The sequence below is a fragment of the Colius striatus genome, chromosome Z (genome assembly GCF_028858725.1).
Source record: "Colius striatus isolate bColStr4 chromosome Z, bColStr4.1.hap1, whole genome shotgun sequence".
Lineage (NCBI taxonomy): Eukaryota > Metazoa > Chordata > Aves > Coliiformes > Coliidae > Colius > Colius striatus.
The window spans coordinates 5,009,775-5,024,991 of record NC_084790.1 but is presented as its reverse complement, the minus strand read 5'-3'; the positions used below and the strand labels follow the sequence as shown (position 1 = coordinate 5,024,991).

Here is a 15,217-nt window from a genome sequence, read left to right as displayed (position 1 = left end):
GAGGAGCTGGGGCGGAGAGGGAACATATCATTGGTTACTTTTGTGGTTTGGTGTGAACAGCTTTAATCCAGGGTCTTCTGAAATTGAAACATTTATCAATCTGTGTGTATTTAATGGTAGACACTGAGTTTATTTATCGACCAACCTCTTTTTCTTGCAGTGCCTCTGCCTTCTCATTGAAGAACAAAAGGAATAACACCAATGTTTCCTTCCTTTCCCCACCAAACACCCGCCCCTCTCTCCCATAACCCAAGTATTTCAACGTATGACCCACCCTCACCATCTGTAATTTGCTTCCCCAGGAGGTCCCTGGCGAGATTACTCTAATTACTACCAAGGCATGTGGGACTGCAGCAGTGACCATCCCGACGAGCTCTCCTTCCACCGTGGAGACCTCATCTACATCCTCAGCAAGGTCAGAGCATAGGGAGGGCAGCCCCACGTTCACCCACTCACGGGGCTGGGGTTCAACTGCAAGGTTAAGAGATGACGAAATGGGTAAAAATCAAGGTCTAAGGAAGAATTAAATGAGTAATTTAGTGGAGTGAGGAGTGGGGTGCTGGGGTCTGGTTTCCACTCCCCCCTTTATGGTTGCCCCATCAAGGCCACTCCTGCCTGTACCCATTCTCTTCACACATTTCAGATGCCCCAAAGCAAGATTCTTTTCTCTTTATATTTCTTTCCCCACTGTAATGGAATCTGTACGTGCTGTTGCTCGGGTATTACCGGGGTAATCGAGTTGCTCAGCCGGGTGTGACCAGGGCTCCCTTCGGCAAGCACATGCAGGTGAATAAAGTGTTTGCATTAGCAGGTCCACGGGGGTAAGAGCAGAGTCACCACTGCCTGTGACCTTCTCCTGCCCTGCTTGGCCCTGCAGGGCTCTGTCCCAGCTCCCAGCTGGTCCCCGCCAGACCACAGTGGCCCTGGCTCGCAGCGATGAGCTGTGATGGTTGGATTTTATGGATGGTGGTTTTGGATATATTTTACGGGTGACTTGGCACCCCAATCTGGCATGGAAATGATGATGAATTCAGTGGTTGTACCCCGTCTGCCCTCAGCGGGCACCCACCCGAGGAAGGTCAAGTGACCCAATGGGGGAAGGGCTCAGTTGTGGTGGATACAAACCCTTGGAGATGAAACCATAGCATCATAGAATGGTGGGGGTTGGAAGGGTCCTGCAGAGCTCATCCAGCCCAATCCCCTGCTAAAGCAGGTTCCCCTCAATCAGGGGGCACAGGAACATTTCCAGGCAGGTTGGGAAACCTCCAGAGAAGGAGAGTCCACACCCTCCCTGGGCAGCTTGTGCCAAGGCTCCCTCACTTGAATGGTAAAGATGCTTCTCCTTGTGTTTAAGTGGAACTGTTTGTGCCCCAGCTGATGCCCATTACCCCTTGTCCTGTCACTGCAGACAACAGAAAAAACTGTTGCTCCATCCTCCTGACACCCTCCCTTTAGGTACTTGGAAGTGATGATGAGGCCCCCCTTAAAGCTCCTCCACGTCTCAGACTTGTTAAGACTATGTCCTACCGCTGAGAAAAAGAATGACATTTCATTTGGTATCCTGAGAGTAGCCACAGGATGTCCCTGGGGTGGCCACAGGTGATCAGATACCATGGTGCTGGGCAGGAGAGTGGCAACAGCAATATCAGGCTTCTCTTTGGAGGTCCACCAGAGCCCTTGAGGCCAGACCCTCAGCACAAGTGGGTGCCCTTTGCTCCCACAGGACCTGAGATGCGTGCTGCTGATGCTTTGGCCACCCCAAGCCCAGTGTGAGTCAAGCACTGGTGGCTCATCCACCTCCTTGAAGGTTTACAGCCGGTGTGGCACGGACATTTTTTAGCTGGTATATTTGAAGCCTGCCCATCTTAGAATCAGAATCACAGAATGGTGGGGGTTGGAAGGAACCCCTAGAGACCACCTAGTCCAACCACCCTGCTAAAGCAGGTTCCCCTCGATCTTTCACAGGCAGCTGCATCCCTGCCAGCCACAGTGAGCAGCTTCGAGTCTGGGCCTCACTTTCTCTTTCTGGAAGGCTGAGAATTTCCCCTCTGTGCATCTCAAAGCACTTTACCGTGGTATTTAGCAACTTGCTGCCTCCCGGGGCAGCACAGGGTTGATGTGCTCCGGGCACTGAACCCACAGCCTGAGCCCATCCCATTTATTCAGGGGGAGTGACACCAGGAGCAACCCACAGCTGTCCCGGGGGATGATACCCGCAGCCCCCAGTGCCCACACCGCCGCCTCTGTCCATCCCACCGCAGACCGAGGAGGTCGGGTCCGCCCCCTCCCTCCCCCGCGCCAGCTCGGGGACACAGCTTGGAGTCACGGCAGGGTTTTTGCTCTCTTCAGTGGCTCCAGATTGCGACTCTTGTGCTGGCTTCCTCACACGTAACCGATCGGTCCTGAGAGCTTTTCCCCCCGTAAATTACTTTGCGCGACGGATGCTCGCGGCCGCCGCAGAACGGAGGCGGCACGGGGCCGGGGGCCGGGGGGGGAGCGAGGGGAGGAAGGCAGCGAAGGCGGCGGGTGGGGGGAAGGGAAAGGTGTTTGAAAAGCCTGTTCACTCAGCTGCATTTTAATTTCCTTTTCAATCTTGTCCCAATTAATTTCGCGGAATTAATCTCACAGAAGCAAACTCGGCAGCACCGAGGCTGCCGTTTGAGCGGTGCGGTCGCTCTGTCTGAACATGAAATAGTAGCTAATATAAAAATCCATCTGGTGTGTTTGAAACGCACGCCGGCTGCTGCTCGGGTCCTGTCTGACATTTCGAGCATCAACAGCGGGGAAAAGTGATTTGGGGGGGTCAGTGGACATCAGGGGGGGGACGGGGGGACTCGGTAGCCCCGGGACAGCGGGTGTGGGGGATGCACGGTCCTGCCCGGGGCAAGGGCAGCATCCTCATCCGCCGCATCCCTTCTCGGAGCGGTCCCTTCCTTGCTCTATCCCGGCGGCCCCGACTTGTCTCCTCGGCCAGCACCAGGAGCCTTTGACCAGGGAATGCCGCTGTCGGAGACTTTTATGGTCGTACCCCTAGACCCGGACAGGAGACTCCTTGTTGCACCCCAGTGCCAGCAGCTCTTTGTCAGCCCCGGTGCTGCAGGGATAATGGGGCCAGGTGGCAGAGCTTGTACCTCATCACTTCATTTTGAGGGGCTCCGAAACACCACTACCGCGCTAATACACAGAGGGGATGTATTTGGGGAGGGGGGAGCAGTAATCCCAGCAAAGCGCCCTCATCGCATCCCGTTCTCCGGCACCGGTCGCTTGTCCCCTGGCTGAGTGATTTGTACGTTATGATAATTATTTGAATGCAGCGAGACTTCCTATTTTAAGTGGGCTTAGTTGGATGTGACAAGCAGGCCATAAAACCGGATAAGTTAATTCTCTCAATTGCTTTCAATGAAAGCGGGGGGGGGGCGGGGAAAGGGAGGGGGGGGTCCATATTCCCACACCCCGACCCTGAGCCGAAGGCGAGTGCTGACATCTAGTGGCATTTTGCCGGGGTTTGCGGCCACCTCGGTCGTGGGGAGAGGCCACGGGAGTGGCCACGGGCCTTCCCCTCCCGGCGAACTTCGTGAGTGGATGGAGTCAAGGTGGCTGAGTGCACAGCCGCATCCCAGGGCGGGGGGCTTAACCCCCCAGGCGCTGTGGGGATGGGCCCCTGGGACTCGGCTCCCATTAATAACCCCTCTGAGAAGCTCCTGAGTCGGGAGGGACGGGGCTGGGACGGCGGGGTCAGCTGGAAGGCAACGGTCACCCACCGGTCAAATTCAAGCGAGGGCCATCGCTTCTCCCGCCGGCCCCCTCGTCCTCCCCCACTCCCCCTTCCCCTCCTTCCCGCGGTGGGAACCAATCGTCCAGAACAAGCCCCTGGCAGCCTCATTCCTCCCAGGTAATTTTTATAAATGAGGGGACACTCACCACAGGCGAGGACAAAAGGGTGGCCGAGCATCGGGGCGGCAGAGCCGGTGATGCCCAGCGCCTGCACGGCCCCGATGCTATAGCCCCAAGTTTTACCTCATCCATAGGGTCTCACCTGCACAGCTCTGATGCTGCAGCCCAAATTTTGCCTCATCCATAGGGACTGACTTGCATAGCCCTGATGCTGCAGCCCAAATTCTACCTCATCCGTAGGGACTCACCTGCACTGCCCCGATGCTACAGCCCCAAATTTTGACTTAACCCTGCTTCTTTCACATCACATTCATCACTGTGCCAGCTTCAAATGTGCCATCCTGCCCTCCACAGTGGGTGACCCCAGTCCCAGTAGGCCAGTGGTGAGGACACAAGGTGGCCCCTTTCCCACCGTCGTGGTAGTCTCAGGGAGCTGATGAGACATTGCTCCCTAGCCCATGAACTTCTCCTGGGCTGGCACATGGTTCTGCTGGGGGGGATTAAGGTTTAAGGCACACTCTGACCATTTATTTTGCACAGAAATTTATAATAAATGCTGTTAAAGACTTGGGCTTTGACAGAGGTAATAATAAATTCACTGTTAAAGACAGTAGTTTAATTCCTTATACCCTCCAATACTGCACAGAATAAACTATATTCATCACTGAGTAATTTTTTTACCACATAAATCTTTAAAACTAACCGTTGTAGGCTGTTGAGGCTGAAATATTGTGAATTTATTAGATATGCCCATGTAGTATTGGATTCAGAGGTTTCCATTCGAATATATTACAGGGGAAATTTGTGTCTTTAAGTGTGACAATCCTTCCATTTTCCAAAGCCAGCATTATAACCAAAGCAGCTCCTCCAGAGTCAACTCTGCCTTTATCAGACAGAGATTTAGTAATGAGTCCCTCGCTAATCTGCCGGGGAGGCAAGAGTGACATTTGCTGTGATGCCCCTGTTTCAAATGGATGTCAAAAAAAGGGAAAAAAAGCTCAAAAATACCCACAAACCCAGCACCTTTTTGTTTGCAGAGTAACAAACGCCTGGCAATTTCCCAGCTTAGTTTGTAAATGGACGTGGAAATTTCACTTGGGGTTGTGACGATAGGAAATATTAAAGTGGAGCCTCGTTGCTAGAACCCGTCCCTCTCCAGTCAGAACCTTCCCAGGCTGTGTTGTTTTGGGGCTCTACATCTTCTGTCCGTCCACTTGGCAGACAACTGTGGGCTGTTTGGGTTTAGGGATGGTTCATCAGCAGAAAAGGGAAGGAAAACTGAGATGAAGCCCCAACTGCAAACTAGCTGGGGCATCCACTGCCAAGAGGTGACAGGCAACACCCCCCCACTGCCCTTCACACCTTGGGGTTTGTGTGACGAGGGCCCGTGGCTGGAGCAGGCAGCCCTTGTTTCCTTTGGTTATGTAAAATACCAGCAGACAGTAGAAATCTTTGTTCATTAGAGAGAGACGGAGATAATTATAAAACCATCTCCCGGTTCATGAGGCGCGGGTAACATTTAAACCAATTGATGTGGTAACATTTAAAGCAGTTATACTGCAAAATGTCACGTACGGTCTAGTTTCATTAGAGACGACTTAATAGATGGATGGAATTGAAATTCCCAGGCCTGGGCATAAAACAAAAAGTTTCCCTTTGCCATAACTCAGTCTCTCTGGCCGCCTCCGTGCCCTTCCCACCAACCAAATCCCCCAAAGGTCCAAAGCTTCTGCAGTAGTCACAAACCAAGAGCTAAAAATGATAATCAGGGGCAGCCCAGAAATCCGTCCTGAGGCCAAGGGGATTTCAGAGGATAACAGCAACGGGCAGCATTTAACACTCAGCCTCCCACATTGCGCTCTCCGCTGCCTGAGGATGCCCACAACCCACCGGTGTTTCGTGCTCATCTCCGCGCCATCTCGCCTTTTCTGTCTCTCTCTTGTTTTTTTGCCCTCTCCCTTTTCCAAGCTGCTCCATCTGTAAATGAACAAACATCTTGGTTTTATAGCCCTTTCGCTTTGTAACACGGAGGGGTGGAGGGGAAGGAGGGGAGAGGAGGGGGAGAAGTAGTGGAATGCCTAAGTAAGACTTTCATTCCAAATTCATTTACGCTGTAGCGATGAAGTTGTCACAAACCATAATGCAGTATTTAATTAAAATAACAGAAGTGTATCTAGATATGTCCTGGGGTAGCTATCACCAAATTATAGCCTGCGCTACCCGGATCGTGTTTATGAGGTGGTGGTGTCTAAGGTACAGCTGAGCGGATGCGAAAGAGGAAACGTTTAAAGCATCGTTCCCTCAAAGGCTGCGTCTGTCCTTCCTCTCCTGCCCTTCCCCTGCTGTGGTTTCCCACAGATTCGGGGCTTTCGGTGTGATTTCGGCTGCATGAGGGTTCTGGGGGTCCCAGTCCTGGCTGCTGGTCCTGACTTGGAGTGTCTGAGCGCTGCCAGAGGGGCTGGAGTTGGCTGGGGCTGGGAGCTGAGGGAAGCACCTGCCTCTGGTGACATCCAGCTCAAGTCCCTCTCCCAGTCCAGCAGCAGTGGGTTCCTCTACCCCCAGGGACCCCTCATTCTCTCCCCAAGGCCCTCGTAGCAATCTGTGGGTGGGAGGATGGGTGCTTTAGGGTCATTCCTATGTGACCTACTCTAGGTGGTCCTACTCTGGCAGAGGGTTTGGACTAGATGATCTTTAGAGGTCCATTCCAACACTTAAGATCCTGTGATTCTGTGATCCATCATTTAGGAGCATAAATCCTAAAGGAGGAATGAAGCAGTGGCTTTCAGGCTGGCTGGGGTGGGTGTGAAGGGCATAAAGGGGTTTGCAAGTTCCCAGTAAAGTCACAGCACCGTCGTCTTCACCGCATCCCCTCATTGGTCCTCATCCCTCCTGCCAACCACATCAGCCCCTCAGCTGTCCCACTCGTCCTCCTCGTCTCCTTCTACCTCCCCCAGTCCCCTAAGCCCAGCTGAAGAGCTATGAATGAAGGGGAAATAATTGCCATGACCTCTGCAGGGACGTGGCCCTGGGGGGGTGACTCTATAAAGATATTTTGATAATACCCATCACATAATTGTCCCCGGCTGCTCCCATCCTCACCCCCATACACAGTCCCCTCTTCTCTCTGGGATGGATGGCTCTTCTCTCTCTCTCTCTCTCTCTCCCTCTCACACAGACACACACACACACACACACACAGAGAGAGAGACAATTATTTAGAGCCCTCTTCACAGGTCACAGGCAGAGTTTAACTCAGATGGCTGCTAATTTTCATCAGGCCTGAGCATACAGGACTTTAAAGGCGAAAATAATTGGCTGCAGAGCAAATTTGGGAAATGGAGTGTGCGAGAAAGCAAATAAAAATCTCTCCCAGGCTTTTTTTTTCCCCCCTTCCCAGTGGCGGGGAGCGGCGGGAGAGGGCAGGGATCGGCAGGAAGGGAGCAGGCCTGATCTTATTTTACCTCCCTTGCAACTTTGCCATTAGAGTTGCACCTACAGCTAGGAAGTTTGTCCGTGAAAAATGGTCATTTTGTTTCCCCTGCTCAAAGCACGTTATTAAAATGCTAATTTAAAAGAAAAAGGAGTTAAATATCTAGCAATGGCGCAGTCTAATTGCAGCCATAATGAGCTCTCTAAATGTGAGTGCCCCTGACACACAGAGAGCATAAACAGCCCGCGAACACATCATTAGTGCTGCCGTTCATTTATTCTGCCGACCTGGCCGTGACCCCGCGGCGGGCCGGGCTGGAGCAGGTGGATCCGGCCGCGCCGCCCCCGGGGATGCGCGAAGCGGAGCCGGGAGCGGCTGCCATGGGAGCGGCTGCCATGGCAACGCCGGGGATGCGGCACCGGCCCGCCCGCCCGCCGCGTGCCCCCCAGGACCCCCGCATCCCCGCCCCAGGACCCCCTGCACCCCCCCGCCGAGGTCCGCGCACCCCCCGGGATCCTGCGCTTTTTTGCACACCCCCCTGCACCTCCCCCTCCCCGAACAGCCCCCTAAGACCCCTGACATCGCCCTACAGCCCCCCTAGACTCCAAGCATCCCCCTGGGACTGCCCACACCTCGCCAGACCCAGAGCATCTCCCCAGATCCTGCACACCCCCGCAGATCCCATGCATCCCTCTAGGATCCCCTGCATGTCGCTGGACACAGTACATTCTGCTGGATCCCGCACGCTGCCCCTAGACCCTGAGCATCTCTCCAGGACCCCTCACACCCTTCTGCCCTCCCCTCCACACACCGCCTGGGATCCCACACATTACCTCTGACCCCACACACTACTCCCAGTACCCATAAATCAACTCTGCACCCCGTGCACCCCTCTGGACCCCACACATCACCCCTGCACCCCACACAGCCCCCCCTTGCACTCCTGGAGATTTGGGGGTGGCAGTACCCAGTAGCCCAGGGAGGGAGCAGGGATCTCTTGGTGGAGATTGAATTAGAGTCATTGAGTGGTTTGGGTGGGAAGGGACCTTTCAAGGTCACCTGGTCCATCCACCCCTGCCAGGCACAGGGACACATCCAACCATCCCAGGCTGCTCAGACCCCCATCCAGCCTTACCTGGAATATTTCCAGGGATGGGGCATCTCCCATCTCCCTGGGCAACAAGGGCCACTGCCTCACCAGCCTCAGCATGATAAATGTCTTCCTTAAATCTAGCCTGAATCTCCTCTCTTTGAATTTAAAGCCATCACCCCTTGTCCTGTCGCCTGATAAAGTCTGTCCTCATCTTTCTTATACTGAAAGGCCACATGGGGAGATGTGCCTTGGTGCGATGGGGAAACTGAGGCAGGGAGCAGCTCTAGGCTGAGGGGACCCCAAAGTGCTGGGTCCAGCCACCCCCTGCCCAGGCTGCTTTGGGGCCTCCTCCCTCCCCTGAGCATCCATGCCCATTTTGCGTGGGAAGCTCAGAGCAGGATGCAGCCCTCCAGAGAGAGGAACAGAGGCAGCCTCACGTGAAAGCAAGCGGCCGAGGAAGGAGATTAATAAAAGCGATTCTTTGGAAATGATTTTTGCTCCATTCCAGCCTGTTTGCTTCTAAACAGCCTCACTAATCGCCTCCCAGCAACAGCACAATAACTTGCTCTGATCCCCACACACACACCCCCTCCTTTTTTCCCCCCTCCTCTCTCTCCTGTCCAAGGGGCACAGGAACACCATCCCTGGGAAATATTTTAACATAAAAAATATCCCAGCCGACACCCCCGTCTCTCACCCTCCCCTCCCTGCACCCCACCCCCCCTCCCTTCCTCCCGTGCACTCTCGATGAACCTGTGATATTGTAGCAATGGCCCTTGAAGTGCAGTGGGGAGGTGATTTAGGAGAATATTAAAGGCAATGTGGAGATTCGAAGGCGCCTCTCTCAGGGAGATCTGGAGAAATACGCAGCACAGATGGGCTGAGCAGATTAAACATTTCCGTCACATTGTTTTCCAATTGTGTTTGCGGTGCCTGAGGGTTGGGGCTGCGGTCAGAGGAGCTGCACAACGCTGAGAGCCGTGCGCTCGGTGGAATAAACATTTAACACGGCAGTTTCACGCGGGCTCCCAATCCCGGCAGATCCGACCCCGCCGCCGCTATTGTCTCCCCGGCTCGGCCCCGGCGGCTGCTGAGGCTCCAGCTGCACCTTCTGCCCGCTCCTGAGCTGTGCCCGGGTGCCGTCTGGCTGCCCCGGCCGTCGGTCCCCCCTCTGCACTGTCCCTCCTGGCTGCGATGTCCTGGTGGGGAACCAGCCAGCCCTAGAGGGGCTCAGAGATGTGCGTCATTCCTGCCCCGGTGTCCAGGCACTCCCGAGCCAGGTCGTGCCTCCGCCGTGATGTGCCCAGGGTTGGTTGGCGTGTCATCGGGCACCTTGGTCCATGGTGCTGCCATGCTTGGCTGGCTGCTTGGCTTTAATGGGAAATGACTAATGGGCTAAATCCTGAACGCCTTCCATCAGGCCACACTCCCCATGGAAAGCCTGAGAACTTGTCTTGAGGAGGAGCTACAGCGTTGTCCTCTCCAAAACTGCCCATGTGCTTCCCCAGGTGGCCATTTCTGCCTGACTCTCTCCAGATGGGGACTATCACCTTCCTCTCCCTCTGCCTTCCCCACTACTGCTTGTTCTGAGCCCCTTACTTAGTTAGCTTCTTCCCCCTGGGCTGGGATGTGGAGAGCCTGGAGGGGTGGGACAGAGGGATCCTGGTGGGGTGGGACAGAGGGATCCTGGTGGAATAGGCCACAGGGAACACAGTGGGATGTGACACAGGGAACCCAGTGGAGTGAGACACTGTGGCCACCCTGGGTGATGCCAGAGCAGACTGTGCAGGCGGGACAAGGGGAAGGAGCAATGACCCTGCCCCAGCTTCAGCCCTTACCCTTGTCCCTGCCTCAGCCCCAGCCCCAGCCCCAAGCCATATGTGCTCAGCCCCTCACAGCAGCTGGGAACTGAATCACTGGAAGCCGTTGGGAATCCTTGCTGTTTAAAGGGATTTACCCTACGCAAGAGCAGCATGGTGCAGGGCAGGTAGTGAGTGGTAGGCCACAATCTGAAGCAAAGAGTGAGCATTGCCCAAATTAACTCCTCCATGCTGGTGACAAGCCGAGGAAATGGCGTTCCCAGCCACATCCCTCAGCTGCTGCCAGCTCCGAATCCCCTGAGGACAGGTAGCCCCTTGATGTCAGAGCTTGCTGCAGCTCCGAGCTGGTTTTCAAGGTAAATAGATGTATGGGTGACCTGGTATAAAACTCCTTGGTGTCAGCCGACCCCTCGCACGCCTGCCATACCTCATCTATGAATTAGATTCCTCCATTTTCCTAACAATAATGTATGACACACAAGCACTAATAATGGGGCCAAGCAATCATAAACCGATAAGTCCCTGACTGATTGGCTTTTCCTTCAACATCCATCAAAGCGTCATTGATCTTCTGTGTGAAGGGGGGTGATTAATGGCCTTCCTGAAGCCCAACGGGGTTGTTTACGAGGGCTGGCGAAGGAGTGCGGTGGCAAGGAGGGCTTGGGAGCATCAGTGGGGAGGAAATATCATCTGCTCAGGGGAGGAAGAGAGCCTGTGCCTCTTGGAGAGGGGCAGGAGGGGTGTTGGATGGGACAATTTGAACTTGGTGGAGCAAGGGGAGGTGCTGCTGGAGGGATATGGCTGCACATTTAGGGTCCTATCGGGCATTTGAGGCTGTGCAAGGGACAGTTGGCCATGTTCCCGTTACCATCTTTGTGCCTGTGGGCTCGGGCCATGGGTTGTCCCCTGCCATGGGGCCAGGAGAAATCTGTAGCTGTGTCATTCAGAGACACCACTTCTCCCCTCCATGGAAGAGCAGCATCATCATCTCTCGGGACCAAGCTGGAGGAGCCATGGTGCAAAGCAGGGAGAGGAAATCAGGTTGTGGCTGTTGTCTTCTTGTTTGTATTTCCCTCATTTCCTTCTCCCTTGTCGGTGGAGATAAGCAGCATAAAGCTTTTTACGGCCCCGTGCACCAACCCGCCATAAAGCCCTGATTGTGGGCGATTATCTGAACGAGCGTCTGCTGCGGGTGCACTCGGCGCCGGGCATCTCGGGAACGAAACTTGGGGAAAGTGCTTTGAGGGGTTTTTTTTCCTTCTGGGAGAAAAAAAACCCCAAACATCACAGTGTTTCAGGAGCAGAGTAAGGCCATCACTGCCATGGAGAGGATGGCTGGGCCCAGAGGGTGGCTGCCAGGGTGTTGTGGTGACCCCGCAGATCCAGTTCCCTATTACATGCCAGCTTGGAAAAGCCACTTGGGTCAGCCCTGGGTCACAGTTTTGTCACCCAGCCTTGGGTCACAGTTTGCTCAGCCCTGCTGCGTTTCTTGGGGCAATGGCTTTGCTCTGCCTCCTGGCTGACCCTCTGAGGTCTCTGCCGTGGCATCAGCACCCATGGGTGCTGCCCTAGGACCCTGCCGTACTCCTGCCATGCAGACTTGATGGAGATTAGGCAAGGGGGAAGGAAGAGGGGAGGGCAGAGCACTGGGGAGACCCCCGACCCCCCCGGAACAATTATCTTCTTGGTGATTGACAGGATTTCAGTCCCTTCTGCAAATTCTCAGCTAAATTACTTCCCCCTCCCCACCCCCACTGCCAACCCAGACCAAGCAGGTATTGAGCACAGAGGCCCCATTAGCGTCTAATTAGGTAGATTCCAGCAAAACCATCCTCAAGCTCCCTCCTTCTCCTGGCCTCCCCACCCCCAAAAGCCGGTCTCAGGCATCAGCACGTTAGCGAGATGTAAATTAGCACCTCCAGACGAGAGCAGAGTTCACCCTGCACTGGGCTCTGCCTTGCTGTGCCAGTGCACTCCTCATTTTAATAGTTTAATAAAAATTAGCATAATTAACGAACATCTGTATGATCCAGAGTGGTGCAATTTGGCACTTGGAAACGAGGACTTAAACATTATTGCTGGGAGTTTAATGTTGTTTTAATTCTTTTTGGCACTGCGCAGTGAAATAAACGCTCGGTGCCGCGAGTTCTCGGCTGGCTCTCATTTGCATTTTCCTCCCTTTGATTATGAGCAATCGTGGACTATCCAGCAATTCATCAAAGCAGAAATTATTTTAAAACACCTCATAGTGTTCAGGATACAGCAGAGGTGGGGGGTTGGGGGGGCTGGGGAGCAGAGGCTGGGAGCTCCACATCACGCCTGGGGTGCCTCTGGGGCCCCTCTGCCCGTGGATCTCAAGGCTGCAGCAAATAGACCCATTTTGTTTTCCCTTCTGGTTTTGCAGCAGGGTTTTTCCTCTCTGGTTTCTCAGGACAGTGGGGCAGGGGGGTGTAGCCCTCCCCCTCAATCCCTCCCACTCCTCCTGTCCCTGCAGCATCCCAGGGTCTGGCTCCCTGCTGTTTGCTGGGGTGAGGATCCCTGGGGTGTGCTGGGATCCTGACCCAGGCCCGATCTGCATTCCTGGGCCCCTTTCCTGGCTGCAGTAGCACAGCGCTGGAAGGTTGGGAGAGATGGCTGTTGCTGGTGACACAGCCTCTCTCCTCAGCAAAGCCCTGTCCCTGTGGGAAGCAGGGATGAGCTCGGGAACCCAGCAATGTCTCAGCCAGGCAGGAACAGGGTCAGAGCTCACATGGGGCACAAGACAGGACGTGTTGCTGTGCACATCACTTCTAACATCTCTTAAAATCAAAAATCTCCTATGTTGATTACAAACTTAAGTTTGTTAGTGTTAACTCCTCCTCTCACACCCATGGTTTGGGTTTTCTCTGTTTTTCTCTGCCTCCAGTACCTGCTGCCAGGAGAAAATGACATGTGAATCTGGGCAGGGGATGTTACCTAGGCACAATCCAGCTGCAGGGGCTTCACAGAGCTTCCAGGCTGGGGTCTAGGACATCCCCAGAGCTGCCATCTGTAACCAAAATACCCCAAAATATCCATGTGGGAATGAAATGTTGAGTTTCCAAGCCAGCCCCAAGTCATGCCCTGCAGGACCCAGAGTGAAGCAGGACAAAACAAGGGGTTAGGAAGGACAGTAAAGGATTTACCAAGGGCAGATGTGGGACTGGGGTATGTTCTGGTGGAAGTCTGGGGGCTGCTTTCTGTAGATCCAGCTGCTGAAGGAAGGGACCTGAGAACAACCTGTGGCTATAACCCCACATCCTTCGGGCCGTGTCTCCCCAGGAGTACAACGTATACGGCTGGTGGGTGGGAGAGCTCCACAACACAGTGGGCATCGTCCCCAAGGATTACCTGGTGCCTGCCTACGAGCTGCAGGAGCGATGAGGATTGCCACAGCCTAGGTGAGAGGTGGCACCCTGGGGTGCATCTGCTGGGGATAGGGGATGGAGGTGGGTGCTGGGGAGGCCATTCCTAGGGTGCTGCAGCGCTTCTGGGGTGCTGAGCCTGGAGGACTGTCTTTGGCTCCATCTCCTGGTCTCTGTTTACATGGGAGCAGGCAAAGCTGGGAAGCACAGTTGCAGTCCAGGGACAATGCCACCCTGGATTTCAAGTCCAGGAGGGAGAAATGTGCTAAAACCCTGGCAGCCACCTCCACTGGAGAGCTGTGTCATCAGCTGTAATGCCAACACTGGCACCAACTGCTGCATGTGCACCGTTCTGCTGAACAAAACCCGTTAGGGGGGCATCTGGCAGATGGGGAAACTGAGGCACGGGTTGGGGCTGGGAAAGTGGAGGGGGTCTCCAATTGAGGGGGAGGCTGAGTCCTGACACTTGCCTGGGCCAATGAAACCTCCACGTTCACCTGTAGACCTCCCATCCCCATCATCCCCTCTGTGCCCACGAGTTACTGACATGCAAGGCCATGTCAGTCCCACCCTGCACCACAGCATCCCCTTCCCCACCATCACACCTGTGTCTCTCCCCTTCCCCAAATCCAGGTGCTTGTCTCCTTGGCCATACTGAGGTATCAGTGACACCACCCCCACGACCAGCCTCTCCCTGCTCCGGGCACCCCTTACATGAAGAGATCCACGTCCCACCAGTCACCCCACACACGGTGCCCCGAAGCCCTGCTCTGCCTTGTGATACCACTGTGAATCCCTTGGGGCATGGCAGGGGGCTGGCAGCACCAATAAAGCCATTTTCCTCTCCACGTTTGGCTGCTCCATACTTCTTTGTGAGCCTGGAGCCGGAGCTGGGTTCAGACAGTGGCTCATCACAGGTTCCAGCCCCAGCCCTGAGCATCCCCAGAGCTCTCTGGGCCAGACCCACGACAGCCCAGCGCATCGTCCCCTCCCTCCTCCTCCTCCCGCACTTGGCCAAAGGGCCACTAGATGGTGGTAAGTACCTGCTGACTGCAGCCTGCCCGAGGAGGGTGCCCAAACACCCTGGGCTGTGCCCCAGCAGCCCCCGGCACACACCAGCCCTCGGCGGGCAGCAGCTGGGAGTGTTGGTGCCAAAGCCCAGGCATCGGCCACCCGGCTGCTCTGGAGCACAGCTGAGGGGATGTTTGGAAGCTGGGCAGGACCAGGGAGAACCCACAGGACTCCAGAGGTGTGCAGGGGGCTGTGGGGATGTAGCCAAACCCATGCTGGCTTCTGCTGCCTCACCGGGCTTCTGCACACAGCCTCACTCACTCTGTAGAAGGCACCTCTCTGCCTGGCATGTGCTTGGTGGACAGGATGGGATTGGGATGCCCAGAACTCAGCCTGGCAGGGCACAAGCTTGGCTCAGATCCCTCCAGAGTTCCCCACCTGCTCTTCCAGCCCTGCTCTCCCCAGCATGCGTGACTCTGGAGCAGCCATGAGAGCCTGTGCCGGGGTAGAAACCACTCCCTCTGCTCTGCCCCATGGTGCAATGCTCAGCCCTCCCCTGTCTCCTTTCCTTTGTTCATGAGCACCT

The 15,217-nt window shown here is 55.1% G+C and overlaps 1 protein-coding gene across 1 annotated transcript in view; it reads left to right on the top strand.

Moving 5' to 3' along the window:
- SKAP1 (src kinase associated phosphoprotein 1) overlaps window positions 1-14,414 on the top strand; it is a 158,786-nt gene extending 144,372 nt beyond the window's left edge. The window contains exons 11-13 of the mRNA XM_062018776.1: window positions 303-415; window positions 13,538-13,656; window positions 14,254-14,414. Coding sequence (XP_061874760.1) covers window positions 303-415; window positions 13,538-13,639 — 215 coding nt within the window. The 3' untranslated portion in view covers window positions 13,640-13,656; window positions 14,254-14,414. The remainder of the gene's footprint in view (window positions 1-302; window positions 416-13,537; window positions 13,657-14,253) is intronic.
- Window positions 14,415-15,217: the final 803 nt, after the last annotated feature.